We start from the raw sequence: 24135 nt of genomic DNA on the forward strand, positions 1-24135 counted from the left end.
AAGGCGGAACGGTTTGGTGACAAATAAACATCTGTATTCATTTTTTTAAATTATATTACTTTAATTTACTGCAATTTTTACTAATATGTTTATCTTTTCAGCTTATCTGTTGAATACAAGCATTTTAATTAATAAATACCGTTAAAAATTAATATTTTATAATTTCCCATACTGCTTTTCCGCTTAAAATATGTAATATAAGGCAATCAAAATAGACACGGAACGCGTAACGGATCTAGTAAGATTTTGTCCTCCGCGATTTTGTTTCCGCGCTTCATATAATGGCACCCTCATGCAGCGGAATAGCGGAGCGCGGAACGAGAGTGGAACCAATCACGAGCGTTCCATAGTTTTTACTCGTGATTGCTTCCGCTCATGATTGGTTCTGCTCTCGTTCCGCGCTCCGCTATTCCGCTATTCCGTTGCATGAATTGCACCCTGACGCTTATAACGCATATGCGCCCAAGCAAACGCAGCCATAGATAACTGCGTCTTATCTTCAAGTAGTACGGCCTAACGCACAAGCTAGGCAAGCCTTTTGTTTTTAAATGTCAAGATTCATCTGTGGATTATTTGATAGAAAATGATCGTGACAATTGTTTAAAATAATGGGCGATTTTCTAGCAGCTAATAATGTCTGCGGACAAAATTTATTACGATTGGTATCTCGCGGAAATGCTATTATAGCTGAATTAATGCGATTGAAAGACTATGTACCACCCTTTTTTAGGTTAGTTTATTATAAATATAGTTATCAATCTGCTATTAATACACTATATTATTAATGTATGCGATAAATTATAATATAGCATGGATATTTATTGTTTATTACATAAATGTTATAAATTTTACAATTATGTTTATTTCCTAGCTTGGATTCAAAGCAATCAATTCAGAAGTACGGATCAATCATAATCGATTTTGCATATTTTAAAGCAGCCAGTATTTATGAGCAAAAAATAGAAGATGATCCTGTAAATATTAGTGTTCTTTTTATACTATAATACAATTATATCACTTTAATTATTATAGCATATATAAATATAATGTTTATACATTATTTTCTAGATACTCCAAGAAACAGATGAGGAGCTACGAAATAATTTCTCAGACATACTCACAAGGTTTTACTTAGCTTTTGAGAGTATACATAAGTATGTTACAGATCTAAACTTTTATATTGATGAATTGGGAGATGGAGTTTACATACATCAATCAGTAGACTCTATTATGTTTAATGAAGAAGGAAAGCAATTAATGGTATATCTTTTTTATTTTCTTCATGAAATGATTAACAATTACTAAGCATAAAAATGATATTTTGTTAGCTAATATTAAATTACTGTATTATATATTGACTGTATACAGCTTAAAATTGGACAATTGTATCTTTGTATAGTGTGAGGCTGTATATCTATATGGAGTCATGCTATTATTGGTTGATTACCACTTTGAAGGACGAATTCGTGAAAGATTACTTGTGTCTTATTATCGATATAATGCACAGAGATCTTCTTCCACAAGAGTAGATGATGTTTGTATGTTGCTTCGTTCGACGGGATATGTAAGAACACTGTCCAAAAGACCAGCTAATTATCCTGAAGAATATTTTAAGTATGTAGTAAATTGTTGGTATTAAGAAGAGCAATTGATTTCTTAAAATATATAATACCTTCTCAGATTATAATTAAATATTTAAATTTTAGGAGAGTATCTTTACGAGATTTTCTAATAGATCTTGTTATCGGCCGATTGCGTTCGGACGAGATTTACAATCAGACCCTTGCTTTCCCGCATCCTGAACACCGAAGTACTGCTGTTTCTACGCAAGCATCGATGTTAGTGATAATATTGTCGTTTAAACCAGCTGTACTTCATACACAAACTGCTATTATGAGGGAAGTAGTGGACAGATTTTTTCCCGACAATTGGGTAATTAGTATTTACATGGGAACAGTGATCAATCTGTGCGATTGGTGGTCTCCGTATAAAGCTGCGCGAACAGCACTGAATAATACGCTCGAGAATTCTAATGTGAAAGGAATTGCGCAGAAGTATGGAACAAAGATGGATGTAAGTAAGAGTTCAGTGTTCACACATGGAGTTGTTTTGTACATAGGAGTAAATATAATGTCTCTGTAAACATCAACTAACAACTATTGTATGCACATTAAAAATATATTTCACACGAAGTTCCTGGATTATAAAGCAAAATAATTTAATATTTTCTCAGAGCCATCTCTTTTACTTGTTTCATAGAAAAAATATTCCAGAAACTAATACAAGAGACGGACGAAGTACAGAAGGCAGGCACGTTGGATGAGAATGCAACGGGTTCCTTGGTCAAATTAATGAGGGAATCTAATGTTACGCTGCACTGGATTCTTCTACATACAACCATGCCCACTATAGCTCTGGAGGATTCGAAACGTTCGCGTACTTTGCGCCAATTGGTCGTGAGCGAGAGCAAGTATACTACAACGAATTGTCTCCGATTATTATTAAGCACTGCTCAAATTGAACAGGATGTTAAACAGATGTATAAAGATGTATGTTTAAATTTTTCACTATTCTTATAATCAGAAATATCTTAGAAAACAGTGTATAATTTTAACTTGCTTTCGTATTATTAGTTGCTGCTTGGAAAAGAGGCGAAGTGGCTCAAAGATAAAGAAACATGTGTCGAACGTATAACTGATCTTGCACAAATTTTTGGCGGCACTAAACCTCTGGATGGTATTGATAAAAACCAAAATCTTTATTCGTGGTTCATGGAAATCAGTAAGCACATCGATTCGTTGAAGCAAGAGGACGGGAGAAAGATAGTACAGCTGTTGCAAGCGCTGGAACAAGTGCAAGGTACGGATATACAAACTGAAAGAAATTTGTTTTGCAAATGAGTGTTTATAATGTATTATCATTTCCAGAATTTCACCAGTTAGAAAATAATCTACACATTTCACAGTATCTGGCTGACACGCGCGAGACTTTACACAATATGTTGCGTACAGGCAGCATATCCGAAGATATTATGATAAGCTTAAATATTGTAACGGACTGTTGCTATGCGTGGAATATTATGGAATCTTTTATCGACGTGATGCAAGAGAGTATTAAAGAAAATCCACCGACGGTTATCAAATTGAAGGCTCTCTTTCTTAAAGTATAAATTTATAAGTAAAAACTGTATAAATAAGTAAAAACTATTATTGAGTATGAATATTATATTTGAGTATGAATTTATATTTTAAGTATTGATTTTGAGATATGAATTTATACATTTTATTATTTTTAGATGGCTTCGGCATTAGAAACTCCATTGTTAAGGGTAAATCAAGCGCGAAGCGCAGATCTATCCTCGGTATCCCAATACTATAGTAGAGAACTAGAAGGATATGCCAGACGTGTTTTGCAAATTATACCGGAGACAGTATTTGGTTTATTAGCGCAGATTGTACATCTCGAGACGCATGCATTTAAAGAAATTCCAACGAAATTACCAAAAGATAAACTTAAAGACTATGCACAATTGAACGAGAGACTGCAGGTACATATTGTAATGAATTATCTTCATTGCATCAAGTTGCGTTAATCTAAAAAGGAATGTTTTTTATATTTATGAATGGCTATTCACATTTAATATTTTTTTTAGATGGCTAAATTAACATATGCAGTATCAGTTTTTACAAAGGGTGTTTTGTCACTGAGAAGTGTCTCTCTAGGAGTTTTAAGGGTTGATTCGCATCGTCTTTTAGAGGACGGTATACGTCAAGAGCTCTCAAAGAAAATTAGTTTAGCATTATACAATGGCCTCAACTTTGATCAGAAATCTAAGGTAAATGAGTTTTTTAAAGATTATATTATTTTATTATATATATAAATATAAAAATTTCAGACATCTCTTCTGCAAAAATTGTCTAATTTATCTTCAATTATGGATGGATATAGAAAATCTTTTCAATATATTCAGGATTACATTAATATAAACAGTTTGAAGATATGGCACGAAGAAGTAAGAGAATTCTATAATCATAAGTTGCAGTAAGATTATTGTATAATTATATTTTACTTGACATTTCTCCAACATACGTTCTTAGATTATATACATCATAAATAACGCAGTGGAAGAAGAACGTAGAGGCTTTTCCTGGGTACCAGGAAAATCATGGAGACAATTCCAGGAAGATAAGTGTACAATTTCAACGGACAATAATTCTCTGACTTTTATGGGCAGGCTTGCCAGAGAACTCATTCGTATCACCGACCCACGGTATCGTGTCGTTTATGTAGGTTTCACTTTAGTAAATTAACTTCCGAGTACCTATTCATTTGTGTTATTTCAGAACTACTGTATATATAGATCATTCTCTAGCGTGGTATGACATTAAAACGCAAAATGAAATCTTAAACTACAAAGTCTTCTCCGTGATATTAGAAACGATAGGTACTCCAGGATTATCGGGATTGGATAAGCTCATCTCTTTTTACATCGTTATGGAACTGGAAGCTTTGGTTCATTATATAGAGAGAAGTATACGGAGTAAGACATGGACGTCGATGTTGGAGGATTGCGAGACTACTTTGAGTACCTTAGACAGTGCTAAAGGTAAGAATTCGAAATAAAAGAAAAATCGACATCACCACTTTGACAACGATATTTTCTCATTCTTGTATTCTGATAACCGTCCATACACTTGTTGTTAAAAACTAATGCGATTTATTCGTTACCGATAAAGTCAAAGGTAAAATTGAAGACTATAATATACAGAAATATGTTAATTCACGACAAAAATAGTTGATTATATGTTACTCTTAGGTAACATCACGAAACTTCATAATTCCGTAAATGCTAGTAGCAACAAATTATGGTTACCAGCACTCGAATGGACATTGAAAATAGGTCATTATCAATTACTCAGAAAAAAGATAGCGTATGAGCTGAACACCGCTTGCAAATTTGAAGCGAAACATATGGAAGCGGCACTCCGGACATTGAATACGTATGTAAAGATGAATTCAATAATTCGCGGCTTCTTTTCTTGCTCTTCATTTTTTCTACTTTGCAGAGCAATCTTGTGCGAAATAGCAAACAAAGATAACAGTAGTGAAACCGAGTCGGAGAAAAGCGAATTGCTTCACGAACTCAGCGTGCGATTGGACTGGGCTGGCATTAGCGATCCGCACAATAAAGTTTATATCAAGCCACCAAAGATAGATAATATAGCTCTTATTGTGTTCTTATTCACAGTGTCGCAGTTGAACAAATTGATATATTGCAAAAATACAGGTACGTATTATTAATGCTTGTGTATCAGGAAAATACAAATAATCCCTCATCGTATAAAATGCAACGTCATATACATATTGTATTTTATTTTTATTTACTATAGCAAGTCTGTTAAGCAAGAGATATCAAGATCCTGTCGACGCTACGGTATTTGCGATAGGCCTACAAACGATCCTTCGTCAATTCCACGTCTCTGTGATGAATCGATATATAAAATATTTATGTATGTATATCCTGTCATTCCTCACCGTGGAAAGGTAAGAATAATACCATAATTACAACGTCGCGAATACGGTAATACACTGCCACTTGGTATAAGTTAATTAATACGTATCAATTAATGATGACTTTGTTTTCAGCATGAAAGCAGGTAGCGACACAGAAACCGAAGGAGCTACTAATCTTCATTTCCTGGAGCTTTTTGTGAAATATTCCGGTATTCCACGTTCTCTTATTCTTAAAGAGATACCTGTTGTCGTTTTAGATCATTCTTTAGTTAAAATGGCGAAATAATGCAATAATACGAAGTAATATTATCTATACACTGTATAAATGAATCGATATTATTAACTCTATAAAGATATGTATTTTATATAAAATTAATGAAATAAAATATTACATAGCCTAATATTTTTAGTTGACTATTGTGCTTTCTTATCTTGCACGATGTTTCTTTCTTTTTCTCTCAATTATCCATAATTATAATTTAAAAAATAGATTTTAGTAGAAAACACAATTTTGACGAGATAAGAAACTATTAGATGTATTCGACTGAATTCTGTAGAAAGAATATTACAATTAATTTTGTATTATTTAATTAAATTACAACGCGCTCCTACTGCTCTAATTAATTGTAAACCATCGCCAACGCCTTGCGTTGTAGTTTGCATCGAACGAGGCTTACGCTTTGTAAATTAGATGAAAGCATGGGCGTGGTATCGTCATTACGAAGAGAGCATTCTCAGGGGCAGCATCGCCGAATACTGCGGGAATACTTCGCATACGCATTGGCGGCTAGACGATACGCGGCGTACAACAACGGCGGCGGCGGCGGTTTCGGCGCCTTCTTGCGTCGCATGACCCGTATTTCGTTTCCAGATACGTTCTCATAGAAAATTACTATCTCCCCCTGATTGCAGCTATCTAATCAACGGAGATTTCAATGCGGTACTAAATGATTCGAATGGATCGGTTGGGTGCATTTGAGGAATTAACAAAATATATGATCGGCGGCGGCGGCGATGACGGCAACAGCGGCCACGGCTGTGTCGGCGTCAACGGCGGCTACGACGGCGTCAGCGGCCGCCGGTGACGCCGATGTCGGCGGCTTCATACAAAACGACGTGGAATAGTCTCGGAAGCCAGTTCTCAACTCTCGCACGTACGGATTAAGTCGACGTTCTTCCTCCTCTTGAAATCTGCGATTGGGCTTGACAGATTGCAACGCGTGTCGCTAGAATTTAATTCAAATACCTGCGAAAACGAGAGATATATTTTCCAAATTAGACAGATATTAATTTAAAAATGGTTTCTATTTTCGGAATAACATATAGGACGCGAGTAGAGTTGATAACATTTTTCAAAATTTCATCAAGACACAAATACTTCGGAAACTGTAATTGTTTATTGGCTTAAATCATTACCTATATTTAGATAAAATCAAGTTTACAAGTTGTAAACATTGTTTACAAGTGTAAAGACTGAAATGACAAAACTTAAAAAATCTTTGCCAACAGAAGTTACGAGAAATAATTTACATTATAATCTTATTTTACCAATATATATCAGTATCTTCTTCTTTACTTTATCACTATATTTTCAGTATACTTTCAATGTATTTTCATACTTCATTTAATTATCAGTATACTTCTATATTATATAATATGTTAAGCGAGTATTATGGTTTTATCTACATCATATTCATTTGTATTAGTGATTATTTTATATAATTTAACAATATATGACAAATATACCCTGCATTAATCAATTTTTATCATGCGTGTGTTTCAAAGTAAGTATGAATTATAATAATTCAAATATAGCTTCAAATAAGCTTTTATATTCAATGGCAATGCGACGTCTATACATATGCAGGTCAATATCAAACAATACGTTCTAATGTCCCGTGAAATCTCGTAAGAACTTCATATAATAGAAATTAAGGAATGTGCGCAAGAGAATTAATGAATGTATGTTTAATGTGTAACACTAATAACGATAAACGCAGGCCTCGAAGGACTGTTTTTCTTAATATTTATAGTATATACATAGCGACATCTTTGCAACAATTATTCCTTATTGCACTTGACGTGTCTCCCTTTTGTTTTACATCAGGAAATCATGCGAGCGATATTAGCGATTGCATTAGTCTTCGTGGTGGGACTTTTCATCGCAACTACGACATCGAAGAGTTGCGACATCGAAAAGTTAAAGTATCCTCGTTTCATCAAGCATCGGACAAAAGTGAGGGAGATCCGTGGCTTCAAGCCGGAATATATCTCTACGGCGATTGGATTCGGGAAAAGAGAAGGTCCTGTGGAGGCTCCGGACTTTGGCAGACACGAGGAAATTCTATTGGCTCTTTTGCGAAGTTTTCCGCGTTCCGGGTAAGTATTCCGCAAGCTTTGTAAAAGATAAGATATCGATAAAACCGAAAATATTTCGGTTTGAAAAGTTTCACTATTCGTTTTTATTAAAATTCGCATTGAAATGCAAAAAGAAAATCTAAGAAATTTGATTAGTCATATATAATTGCACATGTAGGATCAATTTTTTATCAATCTTTTGTTACAAAATCAGTATACTAATTGGACGTATAATTTTATTTTACGTTATTTTACACAATTCATAAGAAATATATATAAGTTATTTCATAGATAATTTTAAATTGATAGCTTTAAATTTACATGAAAACAGAAAAGAATATTTAAATTTACTCCACAATATATTTGCCACTTAAATTTACAAGATTTCACCACCTTATGATTAATTGATCAATTCCATCCTCATAAAATTTTAAAAATGACTCAATCAATGCAAGATATGCCAAAAAATGTGTTTCTTATTTACTTGTTTCTCTTCTCTAACTTCCCAGACAGCACAATGTCCAAAATCGGGTCATAAGACGTCTTTAAGACATCTTTAAGATATCTTTAAGACAAGTTTATAAGGCATTGTTTTAAAAATGTCTTAAGGACGTCCTAAAGACGTCTTATGACTCGATTTTAGATATTTGTACTGTCTGGGTTATTGCACCAGTATACACTAATTTAAGTTCTTCGAGAAAAAAAACAGGCCTCTTACTATACTCCTGCGTACGGAAACGTATATAATACATGTACATAAATACATTGCAGGATACCTGCGAAAATGCTACTTCCAGTGATACGGACAAATCCTGCACTCGTTACCAAGCTGATGCAGATGTCGATGCAGAATGCCGATCAAAGCGACGAGGAGTCGATGATCCAACGCTCGAAGTCTGAAAGAACGCACGCGCTGTATTAACCCATTTGTCAAAGCACGGCGATTTACGCGAGTTCCAAAAACTAACCTAAGTTTGACACGTTCTCGTTGATTTCTCGATTCTTCAAGTATCTCTACGAGCATTGCGTAGGCATTATTTTTCCGTTATAATCTCTTCACTACAAAATGACAATGCGGGAGACATAGGAGTTTGCGTTTTTCATCTGGCAATCGATGTACATTTAACTTCGTCGTAGAATATCACAGTATCGTATGTATATGTATATATCGAAAGAAATATTGAAAATGATTGCTTCCTTGATGATTAAAAAATATGTGTAAAATTAAAGAATTAAACTAAAATGAGAAAGTAAAGATGGAAAATGATCGTACGGGTATTGCATCTTATAATTGCACGTTATACCTAGCTCCTCAGAATCTCCGAATTCTTCCTCAGAGTTGCGATTGACAAATAAATTTTAAACTTGTCTCAATCCATACGGAGAACTCAATATTTTCAAGTATAATTCTATTCTCCAAACGTCGTTTTATCACGTAGAAGCGACGAGACAAATAGTCGTGCAAGCGTTACGTTTAAAAATTCAAACAAGTTAATGAATTCAAACAAGTGAATGTTGGACACCAGATAGGCGCATGCGCGAGATTTCTGTACATCTTTTTTAGGGTGCCTTTCCATGCGGCGTAAGCGTAACTTGCGCCAACCAATCACATCATCTCATTTAAGTATCAGTTTCCGCCTAGTTATTTTGTGCTCTTTACGCTATTTTCGTTACGCCAAATCCAATTTTTGGCTGTATTATAGCGAATTCGGTTGCTTGCACTAGTGTGCACTGAGTGCGCACTAAGGCTTGTTCATAGTATGTTATTATATTTAAAGATTGTCTTAAATAATTCTCAAATAAATTCTCAAATATTTTTAACCATAATATGATATGTATAACATCCGTACGAATCATTTTATTAGTTAAAATGTTTTTAAATATGTATTTAAGACACGATCTTAAATATAAGAATGTACTGTAAACAAGCCTTAATGCGCACTCAGTGCGCACTAGTGCAAGCTACCGAATTCGCTATTAGTTAGCGTATCTTTTAGTGTCGTTTGAACTAAAAGGTGTGATGAAGTAGATATTGTCACATATAAAAAGTTTTACAAAGCAATAATAAGAAATGTATAAGGATCAAATCAGGGTAAGTTAAGAAATAGTTTTATATCGAGTTTATTATATAATGTTGTAATAACGTTCTGTCATATCTGATTCACTACTTAGGACATGTCGATACAAAATTTTTTAAGGTTACATTTGCATATCAATAAAGTGTTCGTGTTGCTTGCATTTTGCAAGCATTACCGCGTCCTGTGTGCAGGAGCCATAAGTTTTACTGCGCAACTATTTTATGGTATGATTAAACCTGCGCAGTAAAACTTATGGCTCCTGCACACAGGACGCGGTAATGCATGCCGCGCGGCGGAAGTCCGCACGACAGCCAATCAATATGTTGTTTTTCTGTAGGAGCTAGAAGGTTATTACGAAAAGCAGCATATTGATTAGCTGTTACGCAAACTTCCACCGCGCGACAGCCAATCAATATGTTGTTTTTCTGTAGGAGCTAGAAGGTTATTACGAAAAGCAGCATATTGATTAGCTGTTACGCAAACTTCCACCGCGCGACAGCCAATCAATATGTTGTTTTTCTGTAGGAGCTAGAAGGTTATTACGAAAAGCAGCATATTGATTAGCTGTTACGCAAACTTCCACCGCGCGACAGCCAATCAATATGTTGTTTTTCTGTAGGAGCTAGAAGGTTATTACGAAAAGCAGCATATTGATTAGCTGTTACGCAAACTTCCACCGCGCGACAGCCAATCAATATGTTGTTTTTCTGTAGGAGCTAGAAGGTTATTACGAAAAGCAGCATATTGATTAGCTGTTACGCAAACTTCCACCGCGCGACAGCCAATCAATATGTTGTTTTTCTGTAGGAGCTAGAAGGTTATTACGGAAAGCAGCATATTGATTGGCTGTCGCGCGAACTTCAGCCGCGCGGCAAGCATTACCGCGTCCTGTGTGCAGAAGCCATTACGTATACTAGTTAGAGAATCGAGTTTTTGGTGCAATAAGCTAAAGTGAAATAAAATGTATTTGTCTCACTCTAAAGCCAGCGGCACACGATGCTTGTTTCCGTGCTGGATTGCTTGCTTGATGAAAATACTCTATTCTGATTGGTCCGTCTTCAGAAATGCACCAATCAGAACAGAGTATTGCCATCCAGCAAGCAATCCAGCGTGAAAACAAGCATCGTGTGCCGCTGGCTTAAAGGTATCTTTACATGGGAGCATCGAGCGTCGAGCGTTAAAGCGGTAGCCAATCAACGTGCAACTTTCCGCAATAACTAAAGTATACTTCTGGGACCTGATACGTTGATTGGCTAACGCTTTAACGCTCGACGCTGGAACGCTCCATGTATTGGCAGCTTAACTTATTGCACCAGTCAACAGTGCAGCTGAAAAGAACAGACCTCTATATAGCCCCGTCTAGTATCGGAAAATCCCATGACTAAATGTACACACATCGAATCTACGTTCGGCTGGACATTTTCGTGTAATCCGGCCGTTTTCGACGGAACGAGTGAGGTTCTGCGACGCTAGAGACGGAGAGAAAGATTTGACAAAGGAAGAGAAGAAGGAAGGAAGGAGGGAAGGATCGCAGACGAGATCTCTCGCAACGTTTCAGGCGGTGTAGGCCGCCGTAGGTGCCGTGGAGAAAGGCGGTTAAGAGCGTGCACGTTTTCGTGTATTAGCGAGAACGCTAGCGTTCTGCACAAGTGACGCCGGCCGCCTTGTGCCTCGGGGAGCCTCGAAGACTCCTAAGGCCCACAGGCATACGCGCGATCAAGGTAAGAGGCCCGCAATGCCATTCTCATCGCGGACTGTTCATCTCGACACAAAATGATCAAGTGCGCACCACATCCCCCGCGAGCAGAATCACTCCGCGATTGCTCCGTTTCTCGCCCGATGCCCCGAGTCCTCACGATCTTGATCGCGGTATAATGTCGACGTCGCGCGGACCATAACCTCTCCGCGGGCTTATTGTTTGAGGTGGTTCCTACGGTGAAACGAGCGTGACGTTCGTTTCGGGACGAAGATAAAGTATAGATATTCCGAGATTTGCAAGTTAGGTTATAATTCATTGAAAATCGACCGCGCGTTGTTACCGCAATCGAGATAGCGTGGATTCATGGCCATTTCACAAGATTCATATATACACACACACATACATACACACAGCATAAGTTTGTTTCGTTTTGAGAATTAACGTTTTCAGAGATGTTATCGGTATCATGGCAAAGGTTAATTCTGCTTGAAGTTAATTCTGCTTTCGAAGGTATTTGTTGCTTTCGCTGGACTTTGAAGTATATATTTTGATAACACATGTGATCCAGAGTACTCGTTGAATTCTCTTTTGCCAGAAGCAGAGAAAATGATGTGACAGCATTAGAATACTCCAATTACTTACAGCGCAGCTTTTTTCATGCTCTCTCATCTTTCTTCAACTCGCTCCCAACTCCTCCCAGTTTTTCTTTTTCCATAGGGCCAAAAAATATTCTTTCAGGTTGAAAGTTCGTTCGCTCTAGTTTCTAGTGCAATAACAAAAGTACGGTTTTGTGGTTTATCGGTACTTTCTTAGTTTGTGTTGTGTTCAAGTTGAAAAGTTCAAAAGTTCCGCGCCCGAGTAAACCTGAACCGGGAAACAGTACGTATCGTATATGTGACGGCAAACAAGTTCGGTTGATAAGTAATAAAGTATCAAAGTTTTTAATAAAAAGAAGTAAGGAAAAAAGTTGTGATATATATGTTCGACACGTTATGGATCGCGCGCGTTGTGCCATCAAGAGCGAGCACTGCACAGTCTCTGATCGACACAGGTAAGCCCTGCGATGCTACTGATGCAGATTTTTCAGCGCTACATTCGGTCGGTATCGTCTTTTCAAAAGACTTAAGGCTCCCACCTTCTCGCTGCAGAACTCTCGATCGACGGTGTCAGAGGCGAGAAAATACACGATAAAATCTTGCTGGATCACGTCGAAGTGATGAAAGAATGTAGCTATAAATGTAGCTAAAATGGGCATTTGCAATCGATCGAATACATGCAAAATAATCCATTCTTTCTGCTCTAACTATTGAGAAATTACTATCAGATTACGTGGCGTGCAAACCCACTTTTTTAACTTACCTTTCCTCACGATCTTGTCGCGTCAATTTCACGGTTATCCATCAATTGTTAGGACAGAAGGAAAGTGTTCGGACTATTTTACACGTATACTCGATCGTTCGCAAGTATTATTTTATAAATATATTCTCTATCTCTGCACATTTTGCAAGAATTTTTAGCGTATATTTTCTTGCTCTTTTTACATTATAAATCAAGATGGCCGCGGCGAGGAGTCGGGAACTTTAACTTGTAACAAATAAGAGAGGAGACCTCAAAAACGTTGTTACATTTCTATAATATTTCATAAAATAAGAAAAAGAAATAAAAAAAAACAATGTTCCTGTTCCCGTCCTGCGAGGAGTCGCCCGTCGCCTTTGTTAATGGATCTCATTGTTTTACAGGCTGATAGAGATAGTTCAGCATGTCCGATTCTGGTTCAGAGAGTACTTCCTCGGAGGGTTATGACGGAGGTAGAAATCGAGTCACTGCCATGGACGATATGACGTCGTCGCATTACTCGCATCACTCATCCGGATCCGGACGTAAGTCGCCGGCGAGCTCGATCTCCTCTCTAGGGGGAAAGTCTCGCGGGTCGATGGTGTCCGGCCGGGACTCCAAATCGCCGAGATCCACACCGTTCTCGCCCAAGTCGCCGCGATCCGGACTAATGTCACCTAGTGAAGAAGGCTCGTCGAGGTCTATCCGTAGCATGTCCACCAAGTCACCACCTGCGTCGCCGCCTACGTCACCACCCGCATCACCACCCGCATCACCACCCGCGTCACCACCTGCGTCGCCGCCTGCGTCGCCGCCTGCGTCACCGCCCGTGTCACCACCTGCGTCGCCGCCTGCGTCACCACCTGCATCGCCGCCTGCGTCGCCGCCGGCGTCGCCGAAGTCTTACCGTTCCGGAAACAACTCTCTGGACTCGCCACGATCGGATCGCAGCTCGTCTCGCTCACTTGTGCAGGACAATGGCTCGTGCCTCTCTCCGCCGAATGACTGCAAGTCCCTGCGTTTCGGCGATACCGAGTCGAAAACGTCGGACTTCGAGGTCGACCCGCAGCGATCCGTCGACAACTCGCCCAAATCGTACTCTTACAAGAACAGCGAGTCTAGACAGAGCTCGCCAAAGTCGCCTAGATCTGGCCGTAGCTCCGTCAAGTCTCTGATGTCGCCTAGAAGCTCGCCGAAGTCTTACAAGTCTGGTCCAGCATCTCCTATGGACGACCAGGACTCAGACAAGCATTCGCATTCGGGTCCTCGGTCGCCTGAGGAAACAAAGAACGGTTCGTTTAACGAATTGTTGGACGGTGAGCAGATCTCAGACGGTGATATCGAGGACGACCCCGAGCCCACATCTAAATCCAAACCTACGCCTATGACCCATGGTGAAGATTTGTCAGATGTGTCGGATCTTGAAAGCATAGATGGTCTCGAGAGTTCGGGCAAGCAGAACACAGAAGATGATAAAGCTAAAGAGCAGGACGACAAGAAGCAAACCATGAATGACGAGCAAAGCACGGCAAAGGAAGAAAAAATTGCTCCTGTTGGCTTAGCAGAGGAAAGCGAACAACTAGACTTTGAAGCCGACGGCCAATGGAAAGACGAACGTGACGAAGGTAATGCATATGTGCAAATGTACTTGGAGTCAAATTAACAATAACATTATCTATAACATTTATATAGATATCATGGAATCAGACCATAATTTCTTTTTTTCATTTAGCTTGCTTTCTTTTTCTTATATTGTATATATTTATTATCATTTATATATTGTCTCTTTTGTGTCAAATGGGTGATCTATTTATAAATAAATAAATAACTTTGAGTTTTATCAAGTGTTGCTACTTCAAAAGAACGTTGCCTTATGCTAAATTTTCCAAACAAATCCTTAGGTATTACTAAAATTCCAGGAGAAACCGAAGTACCAATTGGGAAAGATACTAAAGGAAACACGGACAAAGATAGTAAAGACAAAGATAAGGACAGAGATAAGGTGAAGTCGAAAGAGTTGGGTGAAACAAATGACAAAGAAGAGGGAGAACATGAAGGAGAGAAAGAGGAGTCTGAGTTGGAGGAAGGCGAACTCAGTGACGGGGACGATGCACGGCCGGAGGAGACCGAGCCGAGACCCGTGTGTCGTTTCTACAATCGAGGCCAATGCACGTGGGGTGTTAGCTGCAGATTCTTGCACCCTGGCGTGACTGATAAAGGGAACTATACGATGTTCGATATGATAAGGCCCATGGCGTACCCACCGCATGCTGCCACGCCGCACGAGTATCGGTCGCACATCGACAGATCGAATATGGCACGTTCATTACCTGGTTACGGTGCTCCTACACATACAACTAAAGTGGAAGAGACGCCAACGGAGTCTGCATGGGAACGTGGGTTGCGCCACGCCAAAGAAGTAAGTGGCTCACGTAACATTCCCTCCAAAACGCAATTAAAAGTCCTGGTCTCTCACCGTGGCCACTTTTTTTATGGCAGAAACGAGAAAATACATGTTAAAAATGTATACAAAATATATTGAAATAAAATGGTAAGTTTACAAAATATTATCTGCAATCGATTGGGCAGACTCGCAAAGTAGTTTTAGCATTTTTCTTTTACTTTGATAATCAATAATTTATCGTGAAATTAATGTGACAAAATCATGAAAAAAGATATGTTAAAGAGAAAGGTTACGTGTCACATTAATTTTACGGCTATTGTTCAAACAAAAGGAAAGCGTTCGAATTATTTTACAAGTATATTTGATCGATTGCAAGTATTATTTTATGGATATATCTTTTTATTTCAATGTATTTTCCAAAAATTTTTAGCGTATTTTCTTGCTTCTGACATCATCAATCAAGAATTTCGCGGCGAAGTGCCAGGAGTTTTAATTTCGATGGAAGATTCCGAAGAGGACAAGAAGGAAAACTCATTTCTTCTTGCTTCTTGTAACAGATGATGCGTAAAGCTAACAAACGAAAAGAATCGGACATGGATTTTGAGGAGAAGAAAATGAACCTGAGTTTAGGGCAAGATGAGCTCGATAGAGAGGCTGGCTATTATGTTCGAGCCGCTAGTCCTGAGCCGCCAGTTGAGAGATGGCCACAACGGGAAGCCCCGCGTAGAGTGCCGTCTTCTCGACTCACACCGGACAGGTATATTGACGAACCCGAGGGTTATTACCCGCCACCACCTACGTCAGATTATTATAGGTGAGATAATGCAGTCCTAAAAAAAGAAAGATCTTTTTTCAACCGTGATTTTCTGGCCGCTGGATCGACTTACGTTTCTTCTGTTTTATCTCAATTTATATTTTTTTATCAGGAGAGTTCACTATAAAGATCGTCCGGCTGAATACAGAGATCGCATCGATTATCATGCGATTCCTCGCGGCACACATTCAGTTTCACCACCGCCACCGCCACCACCACCACCTCCACCGCCACCACACAATCGTGACCGCGAACGGGAACGAGAACGCGAGCAGCGCGATAGAGAACGTGATTATTACGAGAAGTATGAAAAGAAACATAAACGGCCGTCGCGTGAGGTCATCGTGGAACGTATACCGCCGACGAAACCTTGGCGGGAAGAAGAGCCACCTCCTGTCGAAGTTAGAGGCAGAGGCGATGAATGGGCTGATCCGTGGATGCGACGCAAATCCCCGAGTGCCGTTCGTCGAAATACGTCGTCCCGACGACCACGCCGACAGTCATATTCTTCTGGCTCTTCTTATTCATCAACGAGGTACAATATCCAGATTTACATCTAAATGTTTAATAAATCTTATAATAGAGGACACGGATATATCCAAGATACTTCTCAAGAATAGCGATGATTATGGTGTAGCGCATTTCATTAAAAAACTGCTTGTATGCTTATATTTATTTTGTTTAATTATTTAAATATTTAGTCTTATTTAAATATTTAAAGTTATCGTTGCTTTACATTTTTTAAAGATTATTATTAAGACGTAAGTTTTGTTTCGTTTAAATATTTAAATTATTCAGACATTTAGTTTTATCCATTTACTCGGGTATACACGAAAACATACAAGAGCATCATCTTTTTAGTTCTAGCCGTAGCTCGAGCCGTTCCAGCTACAGTTCTTACGATTCCCTGTCCAGGTCCCGTTCACCATCCCCTCCTTCTAGAACCCGAGCTGCTGGCAAAAGCAAAACAGTCGTGAGTTCGCCGCCCTCGAATCCTTCAGCTGTTGCCACGGCTCCACCTCAACGAGGTGCCATGTTAATGAATCCTCCTGCTCCATCACCTCGCCCACCGAAAGGTTCTATCTCTCCTACAACGGGTACGCTGCATCGACGGGCCGGCTTGAATCCACCCGCGCCGAGTCCGCTCTCATCACATCGTCACCATGAAAAAGCCAGAGACAAGGCGGCCATTGCTGCTGCTGCTGTAGCTAAGATTATTAAGAGTCGCTCTAGGTCTAGGTATGAGAACTCGTCTATTAATTTCAGTAATAGCGAAAAACTAAAGATTTCTACTGTAATCTATTTTGCAAAATAATCTTTTAATAATACTAAGAGAAGTAGTCCCTTTATATATATAGGAGCTTTGCTTACGGCACTCGGACTATTATGTCTCCTCTTCGAGATTAGCGGTGTGATTTATTCAACTGACAAATATAATTCTGTTTTTTTATTTATAATGTTCTGTTATATCGTAAATTCATTTAGATAAAATATAATAAACTCAATTAAATAAAAGAGGAACATGTTTTAGATCATCTCGTAGTAGCTCAGGCTCGGAAAGCAGTGGGAGCAGTAGTGACTCGAGCGAATCGAGCTACTCATCATCTTCCAGCGAAACCCGTAGGAGAAAAGGTTCGACACCCCCGATAACACGCAAAGATTCCAAGAGCATGGACGCTCTAAAACTCGGCGGCACTAAACAACAGATCAAGCTCACGTTGAAACCCACGAGCAACACTACGGCAGTGAAGAAGATCGACCGTAGTGCGCTGATGGCGGGTAAAAAGCGAGGACTCGATTCACCGCCGTTGATCGACAGCAAAGCGAGTGTAGCTGCCGCGGCTGCCAAGGCCGCCAAGAAGGCGAGCTCGCGACGCGAGGAATTGCTGAAGCAACTCAAGGCCGTAGAAGACGCGATTGCGCGTAAACGATCTAAGGTTTAGAGTCAATAGAGTAACGACAGCGTACGTTTCTTAATATTCTGATAAATATGTACACATACGTACTAAATGTTTTGTAGCTGTATTCTGTAATTAGCTGTTTTCACAATAACGATTAGGCAAGGTAAACAATTATGTGATGCCTGTTGGGTTGTGATGGATATACATCTTAACGAGTATTCGCAACTCTTTGATGATGTTTGCTTCAACTAATTGAACTCTGAAACACAATGTCACTCGTTTTAAGAAAAAACGTCTTATGAAAGCGTCTTCGTCCATGGACATTTGATGGACTTATAAAGCAAATAAGAAATATCTTGCTAAAAATAAGATGTTTTTTTTGCATGTGTTGTCTCATACATTTGAGAAAATGTCTAAGAATATTTTCGAAATTGAGATATATATATATATATACATACACATATATATATATACATATATATGTTTGCAATTGTTTTAGACACAATATTTTGTTGAATCTTTAGTTAACAGCAGCGAGAGTAAAAAATTAGATTTATAGAAATTGAGGATATTTTAGAAAATCTGAATACATTGTTATGAAGAATCTAATGGGTCATAAGATTTTGTATATATATCCAAAAGCCTTTTCTCATGTTTCCTTCTCAGAGACGATAGCTCGACGATTCGGTGTTATGGAACAAACAAATGAATAACTTGGAGGAGTAAGTGAAAGTTGCGAATATTCATAACTAGTTTATATATACTAGTATATATATACTAGTATGTATATACTAGTATGTACATACTAGTATATATATACAAAATTTGGTATATATATATATACAAGACAAGAAACATATTCCCATTTTTACAATACAGGAATTACGATCGCAAAATACTTATGTTTTTTCTCATCTTAAATTTTTCTTTTTTTTAGATAGGTTACTTATAATTTACAATAGTATATAATATTATAGAATCAAGCCGCATCTTCAGTAACACGAGTTTAGTGACATTCACAAAAGATTATTTTTACGTGTAGTAAAATGTTGATAACATCTATGACATCGTGATTAAAATTGTGTTGAAAAACGAGAGGGAATATGCGGCGAATAATTATAGGTATATTGCGAAGACGTGAGCAAATTTCGACTTCGCATGTATGTATGTATGTGTATATGTGTGTGCATATCCGTAATTCGTTTTATTAAATATTCACTTGTCTGAATTGTCTTAACACCTATGTATAGAACGATTACAACCATAATACAAATTATAGTGACATTTCTAAGACCGGTATTGATAGTTGCTACTTGAAACTTGCTTCAAGTACCAAGTTTTGAAAGCCAAGTATCTAGATTTGAATATAGATGTTAAATGTGAATTTTACATTATTTGAAAAAAATTCAAATGACAAGTTCATATATAACTCTGAATTCAAATCTGAATATTTTATTTTCATAATACGAGCCTGAATGAAAAAGCTTGAGAAGAAGTGATATTGATTGACAAATCATTTATCATATTTATATACAAACGTCTGCTTTACTTTTTTTGATTTGCGTTCTAAACAAAAGAACCGAATATTATGGACATAGAGTGAAATTCGCCATGGTACCGCGTTAGAATAATTTTGCAACATATATAGTTACTATCAAATAGTCGTGAGTGGAAGTCAATACTGTCAAATAGTCGTGAATGGAAGTTTACGTTTTACTACAATTGTATTATACATGGGAAACGTATGTAGACTGACTGTGACGTTACTTTTCGTGATGTAAAAGCAAAAAGCTGACTTCACGAAGCGGAACGATTTGAGAACATACGCCGTGGTGCTATCATTTCCGATTAGCGGACAAGAAATTTTAATTTAGTTTGATAAAAAATAAATTTATTATATTGAATTCTACGAATTGCATATTTGTACTATTATAGTGATAGTCTTATATTCTAGCGATATGTCTCCTTCAAGAGACGTTACTTCTTTTGGCATTCTTTCCTTTCAAAGTGCACGTGAGATTTCTCGTTTTTAGATATGAGAAGTTCTCGATATAATCAGTCAATGACCAGTGCGATATTGATCTTTCTAAATAAGCCTAGTAATATCAGGGGACTAATTTCAAGAGATAGTGTAGAGGGAAATATAATCCTAAATACAGAAAACTGTGCCACGCGCGAGAAAGGAGGATTTCGTAATAGAAAACGTGTGTATATATATATATATATATATATATATATACACACACACACACATATATATATTTTGTACTTTTTTCCGTGTATAAATATAGTGTGACGAGATGCGCTATGCTAATTTCATGCCATGAGCACCATGTTAACTTAAGAAACGAACGCTTTGTTAAACGACAGACTTTATTAAATATAAGTTACAAAACAAAGTATCCACAAGAGTGTGTTACCGAAAATACCGACTCCAATGCTAAATAAATTAAGTAACGTGTCTTTTCATAACAATCCATACGGAGGTGCCAAGAAACATAAGACAGGCACGTATTGTTGTTTCTTACGAATTACAAACATCTTGAGAAAACGAGGCTCGATCAGATTCTGGTTTAATTTTCTGTTTTTGGTTTAGGTAATCTTAATATTACCTGCAAACCAACGATATTTCAAAGAATACACACGTATACGTCGCACAAAGTCCGAATTTTATTTACACGCGAAAATACGAGGAAGGCATCTGTGTGTATGTCGTATATATTAAGCAGTCCTCGGATGAAACTGTACCCTACGTCACTCATACATCCGAATCGATTTTCGTACTCAACATGTGGATCGAATATTCGGATACTCATTTAAGTATAATGCTGTACATAAAACGAACGTCCAATCGCTTGAAGATTAAATATCTCGACATTTTGTAAGATTTATTTCAGTGGCGTAGCCAGAAAAAAAGTTTTGGGGGGAAACTGTACTTTTTATTTTTGACGAGCAAAAAAAAAAAGATCATTCAAAAAAATTTCTCTCACACTTAGCGTAACCCAGAAAATCAACTTCAGGGGGGGGGGGGCTGCAGCCCCCTCAATCTCCCCCCTGGTTATGCCACTGGTTTATTTGTATAAATGTAAAAAATTGTAAGATGAAAATACCAGTAATTCCCGAACACGTGCTGAATCTGTAGGCATTCTTGTTTTGTCCTTCAAATACGAATATTTAAACTTGCAATAGAATAGACTCATTGAATGTACACATTCAATACATGCTTTATGTTAACAGTTTAAATATTCGTGAGGATCAAAACAAAAAGAATGTCCAGGATTAGATAAAGCGTGTCCGGACATTTCGTATTTTCACCATACTATAAAATTGTACTAACGCTGTACCATCCTTAATCGATGCAAAAGACGGTCTCAGAACAGGTTAAAGGACTACACATTTATGTGTACTCCCAAGCTGAGTTTGTTTTGGATGTTTTTGTGCTGAAAGCATCTTCTTCTTCTTATTACTTATTACATATCGAACAAAGACCGAACGAAAGCGTCCGAAACGAAGTTAGTCTTAATTAAATTCATTGATTACACGTGAAAGTTCCACGAAACACACGACTAGATGCATCATCAAGCTCAATAATCAGGCGTCGATGTTGCCATAAACCTGAATTAATCCGAATATTCGGTCACTGCGTTGGTACGAACCGCATCCGCGCGCAATTGCTCGAGCATTTGAGCACTATTCGATAGTTTTACAATCTTGAAGTGGACACGTCGAGGTCCGCCTGCCTGTTCGATGGATTCGGCTCGGGGGTAGCAGCGGCGGCAGTTTCTTGCGTTGTCGTTCTGATAGGCATGCCCATAAACTTTGGCACTTGATTGGTGCCGTTCAAAGTGCTGCGTCTCGTCCTGGCAGCGCTGACTTCCGGGTTGATCTTCGTCTCGTTGTATTTGAAGAGACCATCGCCGGGCGCGGGCAGGCCGTTCTTCGGCAGCTTGAACCACCATTGGTACGTGACGTACCACGTAAGCACGGCCGCCGCGCCGCCGAGGAACTTCTCTATCATGATGTGATAGTAGAGCACCGTCGACACCAGCATGATGTCCCAGAGCAGCTGCTGCATCGTCATCGCCACGAAGAGGCCACGTAGGTACGGCGTGAGCGCCCGATGCGCCTTCTTGAGGAACTTGAGGTCATTGTTGGAAATGTTACGGAGCGGCCCAGTGCTCGTCTCATTCGGCGTGGCGCGCGTGTGCTCCTCGCGCATCACCAGATCCTTGATGCCCTCCCAGCCGACTAGCGAGGAACCCTCCTCAGCTAGTATCAGGCTGGAATATATCAAGATGAACGTATGGCCGGATATGTCAAGGCCGCTCCAGAATCTACCCGACTGCAGACACCTGGCCTTTGACTGCAGCTGAATGTCGCGCGTGTTCAGACACCTGCCGTAGTTGGTCTCGACGTAGTTGAACAGCTTGGTCCAAGCGAGCCAGGCGACGGTCGCGAGGACCGCGCGGCCCAGGTGACGCAGCAGGATCGGTCTGCGGCCGCAGCCTATCGTGTGCGCCGTCAGCACGATCCACGGCACCATCACGGACAGCAGCCAGCCCCAGCCCCACTTGACGAAGTACTGATTCAGCGCGTTGTCTGACCGAGAGAAATACGTACGCGGCATCACAACAAAGTCCGCGATCAGCGACACCACGAAGATGATGCCGCAGTAGATGGCTACCTTCAGCCGCGTGTCGAACAGGAGGGACTTCTTGCATACATGCAACAACATGGTGACGAGAATTAGGCCAATGGAGCTGGGCCCCGCGGTAGGCCGGGTGCCGCCGCGATCCTCCTGCGTGGAGTTCGGTCGGAAGTTCATTCGATTCGAACGAATGCCGCTGCTGACCGCGGCACTCCCGGCCGTCGTGTGGATGTTACGTCGCTTGCCAGTCGCCATCCCGGAGGATTTTGCTGGCTTATCTTGGGTATGCTTATTGGTGCGCTCGGCCGCCAATATTGTCTAAAAACATCGCACCGCTGGACTCACCAGGTCCGCCGGGTTCGGTTAGGTTAGGGTTAGTTGCGTAGCACAAGTACCACGTCTAACCACTTGGCTGCGGGTAGCCAATGCAGCGCTGACTGTTCCAAATCTTACCTCGTCGCCGTCGTCACCTCGTCGTCGGATTTACAATAATACGCACTGTCATCCACTGGTTGATCCCCCTCCCTTGGACACTCTACTCCGTCGCGTCACTGAGCGCGCCATGGGTGTTCTTTGACCCTGCTGTTTGTTGTAGACTTTCGTGTCTTCCGTGTGCGAAACACGGAATAAGTGTATGACATATGCCCACAATGTGACGACGGAGGCGGTTCGCAATCACTGTCAGTCACCGCTTGGGCCTTTAAATTCACACACAACCGTCATCTTTTTTTCACCAATGAAACGATTACTTTTACTACAGATGTGATGCTTGTTTTTCTCAGTATACCTTTCTAAAACTCCTTTCCTGGCGATCTCTTCATCCTCAGCCTGAGGAAATACTTCTCACATGGAAAGTGTGAGAAAGTGTGACAAGACAACTTTCTGTGATTCGAATATCAAATTTACAACGTAGATACTCGTTAATGCTCATTGATTCAATTGCACCAGGTCTCGGGATCAAGTGACCGATGATGGATAACACGGAAGGTTAAAGAATCAATTTCGCAGATGACGAATGAAAAATCGTAGAATACATTTACGATTACCGATACCGATTACGTGTTATTTCGAATAGCTCAAGAATCGCGGCGACCGAGCATACAAACTTCTCAAACTAGAGCTCTTCAAGTCTGAGTTAAGGTGCGTCACTTTTGTAGAGAGAAAGCGAGTAAGTGTGCATAGTGTGTGTGTGCGTGTGTGTGAGGGAAAGAGAGAGAAGCTGCAGTGTGCTGTCATTTCAGTCTTCGAGCTTCTCTCTCACTTCTCTCTCACTTCTACTAAAGTTTTTCTCACTACCGTAACGTCACTCTTAAAAATGGCGGACAGGATGTAACCAATCAGGAATTATAATACTTTCTCCTAACTTTGATTAAGGGTGCGTTCA

At 39.3% G+C, this 24135-nt stretch overlaps 4 protein-coding genes and 1 long non-coding RNA gene across 11 annotated transcripts; 3 read left to right on the forward strand and 2 right to left on the reverse strand.

Annotated features, from left to right (window-relative positions):
* Positions 1-487: 487 nt before the first annotated feature.
* On the forward strand, positions 488-5838 carry LOC116850692 (WASH complex subunit 5). Its single transcript, XM_032829291.1, has 17 exons — positions 488-730; positions 872-974; positions 1069-1260; positions 1400-1614; positions 1707-2073; positions 2274-2549; positions 2634-2859; positions 2928-3163; positions 3296-3547; positions 3653-3835; positions 3896-4012; positions 4098-4270; positions 4344-4606; positions 4817-5000; positions 5067-5287; positions 5391-5544; positions 5647-5838. Exons 1-17 carry the CDS (start codon positions 609-611, stop codon positions 5798-5800), a joined length of 3438 nt encoding a protein of 1145 aa, XP_032685182.1. The 5' UTR covers positions 488-608; the 3' UTR covers positions 5801-5838.
* A 68-nt stretch (positions 5839-5906) lies between these two features.
* On the reverse strand, positions 5907-9357 carry LOC116850694. The gene is made up of 4 exons (XR_004379409.1): positions 9177-9357; positions 8841-9109; positions 8649-8768; positions 5907-6760 (listed from the first exon to the last, which is right to left on the reverse strand). It is a non-coding gene; the product is annotated as an uncharacterized LOC116850694 (long non-coding RNA).
* On the forward strand, positions 6533-8847 carry LOC116850693 (allatotropin-like). Of its 3 annotated transcripts, none has more exons than XM_032829294.1 (3): positions 6533-6668; positions 7622-7893; positions 8644-8847. In XM_032829294.1, exons 2-3 carry the CDS (start codon positions 7628-7630, stop codon positions 8792-8794), a joined length of 417 nt encoding a protein of 138 aa, XP_032685185.1. In that variant the 5' UTR covers positions 6533-6668; positions 7622-7627; the 3' UTR covers positions 8795-8847. The 3 variants fall into 3 exon arrangements, with proteins under 3 accessions (XP_032685185.1, XP_032685184.1, XP_032685183.1); XM_032829293.1 differs by having other exon boundaries at positions 6634-6902; XM_032829292.1 differs by having other exon boundaries at positions 6636-7893.
* A 1947-nt stretch (positions 9358-11304) lies between the features above and the next one.
* LOC116850686 (zinc finger CCCH domain-containing protein 18-like) lies at positions 11305-20502 on the forward strand. Of its 5 annotated transcripts, none has more exons than XM_032829281.1 (8): positions 11305-11671; positions 12367-12700; positions 13389-14609; positions 14904-15403; positions 15946-16202; positions 16315-16737; positions 17064-17441; positions 17734-20502. In XM_032829281.1, exons 3-8 carry the CDS (start codon positions 13409-13411, stop codon positions 18143-18145), a joined length of 3171 nt encoding a protein of 1056 aa, XP_032685172.1. In that variant the 5' UTR covers positions 11305-11671; positions 12367-12700; positions 13389-13408; the 3' UTR covers positions 18146-20502. The 5 variants fall into 5 exon arrangements, with proteins under 5 accessions (XP_032685172.1, XP_032685170.1, XP_032685167.1 ...); XM_032829279.1 differs by having other exon boundaries at positions 12388-12700; XM_032829276.1 differs by having other exon boundaries at positions 11305-12700.
* LOC116850687 (fat storage-inducing transmembrane protein) lies at positions 20459-23999 on the reverse strand. The gene is made up of 2 exons (XM_032829282.1): positions 23539-23999; positions 20459-23449 (listed from the first exon to the last, which is right to left on the reverse strand). Exon 2 carries the CDS (start codon positions 23004-23006, stop codon positions 21807-21809), a length of 1200 nt encoding a protein of 399 aa, XP_032685173.1. The 5' UTR covers positions 23007-23449; positions 23539-23999; the 3' UTR covers positions 20459-21806.
* Between the last annotated feature and the right edge of the window lie 136 nt (positions 24000-24135).

Source organism: Odontomachus brunneus, unplaced genomic scaffold, assembly GCF_010583005.1.
Source record: "Odontomachus brunneus isolate Ranch 3 - 2012 unplaced genomic scaffold, Obru_v1 Obru_scaffold_152, whole genome shotgun sequence".
NCBI classification, from domain to species: domain Eukaryota; kingdom Metazoa; phylum Arthropoda; class Insecta; order Hymenoptera; family Formicidae; genus Odontomachus; species Odontomachus brunneus.